This window comes from Sinocyclocheilus anshuiensis, unplaced genomic scaffold (genome assembly GCF_001515605.1).
Source record: "Sinocyclocheilus anshuiensis isolate Anshui unplaced genomic scaffold, SAMN03320099.WGS_v1.1 scaffold457, whole genome shotgun sequence".
Classification (NCBI taxonomy): domain Eukaryota; kingdom Metazoa; phylum Chordata; class Actinopteri; order Cypriniformes; family Cyprinidae; genus Sinocyclocheilus; species Sinocyclocheilus anshuiensis.
This window is the reverse complement of record NW_015537939.1, coordinates 4,058,066-4,061,860: the sequence shown is the minus strand read 5'-3', so window position 1 is coordinate 4,061,860 and position 3,795 is coordinate 4,058,066. Positions and strand designations below refer to the sequence as shown.

At 37.8% G+C, this 3,795-nt stretch overlaps 1 protein-coding gene and 1 long non-coding RNA gene across 2 annotated transcripts in view; one reads left to right on the top strand and one right to left on the bottom strand.

Moving 5' to 3' along the window:
- Positions 1 to 3,795, top strand: part of LOC107662383 (uncharacterized) — a 14,180-nt gene that overhangs the window by 2,057 nt on the left and 8,328 nt on the right. The window lies entirely within an intron of this gene.
- The window catches only part of LOC107662377 (olfactomedin-like protein 2A), a 22,700-nt gene continuing 20,612 nt past the window's right edge, over positions 1,708 to 3,795 (bottom strand). The window contains exon 8 of the mRNA XM_016452369.1: positions 1,708 to 3,033. Within this exon, the coding sequence (XP_016307855.1) occupies positions 2,420 to 3,033 (614 nt within the window). The 3' untranslated portion in view covers positions 1,708 to 2,419. The remainder of the gene's footprint in view (positions 3,034 to 3,795) is intronic.

The window sequence follows — 3,795 nt, the reverse complement described above, 5'->3', positions numbered from 1 at the left end:
TACATATTTACATACATAATTATTCAGGTGCATGTGTAATAACTTGCGAAAACTTGAGGCTACAGCAGCACTTCTTCTTCTTCGTCGTCTTATCTGATGCACTCAACCAAGCGTTCTAACCACGACCTCGCCCCTCCCCACCCCCCAACCATTCTAATTTCCGTAGGCGGGAATTATTTTAATGATATTCTAATGGGCCGCTTTGTGATATCACAAAACCCGGAAAACAAACGCTGTAGTCCAAACGAGCCATTCGTTGTAGTTCTTGAAAAGGGATTTTTTAAAAACGAAATATCTCCCTTTGGAGTGGACTTTGAGATTTGTAAGTTTGAAGATCTTTTTTATGCCAAAACATACACACTACACACTGACTAAAATTCAAAAAGTGAAAAAGCATAATAGGACCCCTTTAAGAGAATAAATGGGGTCAATTTTGATTTCATGGTCTTCTTCGAGGCTTTCTTTAACAAAACCCACATGATCCCACAAACCAGAAACTACTCCCACTTCCATCCTAGCAGTCTTTTTAATCTGTTTAGAAATATATTTCACAATACCAAATGCACATTTAACAAAATCCAATTAGAGTTTATTAAAATCAGATATGCTGTTAAAGAAATCTCTTCCTCTTGGGAAGATTGTGTTTGTAAAACTCAGTCAAAACAAAATAAAAAATATTCTGCTATTTACAGAGGGCACAAGGATGACAAACTGCTTTAAAACAACATTCTAAATATAATACGGCATATGTATCCGTACCCATGCGTCACACAGGCTTTCCTCGCATGACCTGCCTGTTATAAACATTCTATACGTAACCCTGCCCAGTCATTAAAGAGACTCCCAAACATAATCATACGCTCTCATTAGCACACAAAGCATTCTTTCTCCATTATGATGTCATGCTTTACCAGTCCGCTGAGGCTATATGGGCCAAAACACTGGAAGACAATTTTCTGGCACATTCTTGATGTGAAAACATATAACAATTTTCCTTCAGTTCAGAATGCTTATGTTTATAAAATATCATTACAGGTACATGAAACATGAGGTTACGTTATGCTGTTGGTGTGGTTGGCATGACAAGCTTTTATTTGTGTTAAAGAAGAGCAAGTCACGAAACTCTTAACTTAATGATTTACACATGTCCTAACCAGGAGCGATGCGTAAGACATTTGTCACCAGCAGGATTTCAGGATAAGTTCTAATCCATAAAAAAAGTTTCATGCAGTGATGCTTCTCAAGTAAAGTTATAATGTTTTAAGATTTTTAGATATTTTTTACTACATAAAAACAATAATTAAAAAATTTATTACATTGTATTATTTAATTTTTAAATTTTATTGATTATTTTTCTTTATTAATTTAATTTTATTTAAATGTAATTATTATTCTATACAAAAATGTTATTGTTTTTTTATTTGTATTGTTTGATGTTGCTTTATTACAGCATGCCTGGTTAGGACAGTGTAAATTATGTAAACATTTGTAAGGGCTTATTAATAGAGATTAAAATAAACTCAAAGTTCTAGAAGCTGTAATTGACCCTTCGCAGAGCGTTTGATTGACAGGTGATCTGCCCATTCATAATGCCGAATCTCCCATTTTTGTCCGACAAACAAATCAGACAGGAGAGTAGATTAACGTCAGTGGACTTGAACTTGAAAAATGGTGTGCATTCTTTCCGTGGTTAAAACAAGATACCTTCTGATGTTCTTTCATGTTTATTTCATGCTATAACTAGTAAAGAGAAAGAGATGATCGGTTCATGTGCCACTTGAACTAAGGCGCTACATGATGTGTGCGTGAGAGCGCCATGGCTTCTCGGACGTAGGAACAGCATCGGGTCTTTGCAAAGGGTCAATTGTGAACACTTTAGAACCTTTCACGTGAATCGTATTAGAACTTAATTGGACGTCAGGACAAGTGTTATGTGCAAATACAAAAAACTATCCTGTCCTGTTTTAAGTTGCAAAAAAGAAGGAACATTATACAAATTTTCCAATAAACATGCTTAAAAATGTCAGCGGCATGTGGAAAGAAAGATGAAATTGGTTAACTTTAAGCGATGTGTAATTGTATGCTAATTCAAAATGGTCAAAGTTGATATGGGTCAACCTGTGCACAAGAAACTGGGAGTAGCTTCGCTCCACAGAGTTTAATGCATTGGGAATTTTGACGTGAATCATGTGAGAAGGCCTTTAGATTTCATTCGACGGGATTCTAGATCTGGTAGTGAATTCTAGAGCAGCGGTTATGTAATCCCTTTGTTCTTATATAATCTCAAACAAATGTCTATTAAAATTCATGAGGAGACAATGAACCGTTTCAAGAGAGCATTTGTCAGTGGAACCAATGAGGCAGTTACAATCAGGAAGTGGCTTTTGCTTTGAGTAAATAAGATTGCTAAAGTTTGATTTCATTTCTTTTCTTGCTCTACAAAGTTGATGCTGTAGGTGAGCTGGTGTCCATTGTCCCAGGCGTACAGAACCTTCTCTTTTGGGTTGTAATCGACTTGTGTGGTGAACCCGTATTCGTTAATGAACGGTAAACGCGGTGACGCCTCGGCCCCCGTGAGCGTGTCGTATGCATACGAAACCTCCCCTTCCCGCTGATTGTAAATGTCCACCGCGTACAGGACGCCACATATTATGAAGCAGTTCCCGAACGAATTTCTTCGCAGTCTCGTCCTCCACGTGGTCTCCTTTTTGACAGACAGGTCATTGAGATCTAGTTTACTGACTACAATGACCTCGGCCTGTCCGTAGTCATCGTCAACAGATGGGTAAATGACCCAAAGTCCGTTCTCGTCCACGGCGAAATCGATATCAGAGTGGCCTTTCCACTTCCAAGGTGTGGTGTCTTCGTAGACGACATCGTGGAGCTGAGCCCAGGCGGCTACGAACCGTTGCTTGAGGTCGTATTTGATGATGTTCTTTGTGAAGGCACGGTTATAGTAAAACCCTCCTCTGTACACAACATGACCCGTTCCGATCCAGTTATAAGGCAGCTTGTACAGGTTACTCCAACGGCCTGCCAGGAAAAGAAAGAGAAGTGAATAATAAAAATAACAAACGTTCATTGGCAACAAAGTCCATTTTCTATTGTGTTGGGATTTATAAAGCACAGCTCATGCATAACTAGGGTTGCAAAGGGGTGGAAAATTTCCGGGAAATTTCCAAAAATCCCTGGAATATTCAAAAATATCTTGGAAAGTTCCCAAAATTTTGGGAATGTTTCCGAAATTTACTGGAAATTTTCCACGTTTTTGCAACCCAATGCATAACAAGTCATGTTCAAACCAAGCAGTTTTCTATTGGATACAGTCCATGTCACTCAACTTGAACCCATTGTGAAATCTGCATGGGCAAATGTTTCAGCCTCAAGCAAAACTCCCAGTTGCATAGATTACTATTGGATTACTAACTGGATTTTGCATGCCAAAATTCACAAAACAACAGTAAATGTGACCTCACCCTAACATAAACCCACATTTTATGGAGGAATTTTAAATGTAAAAAGTAGATTTTAAATGCAACATAGATAGATAGATACATTTTATTTTTTTTATCTATCTATCTATCTATCTATCTATCTATCTATCGCTGTTTTTCCAAATATACAAATAAGCAATTTTTTCCGCTATGGTAATCTTGCTTGTCTTGCCAAGCGAGCCATAACTGCCACTGTTGCCCCCTAAAAAATTCAGTGTATGACTCCCCTAGCTCTGTCTTAAAGGGGTCATATGATGCGATTTCAAGTTTTCCTTTCTCTTTGGAGTGTTACAAGCTCTTG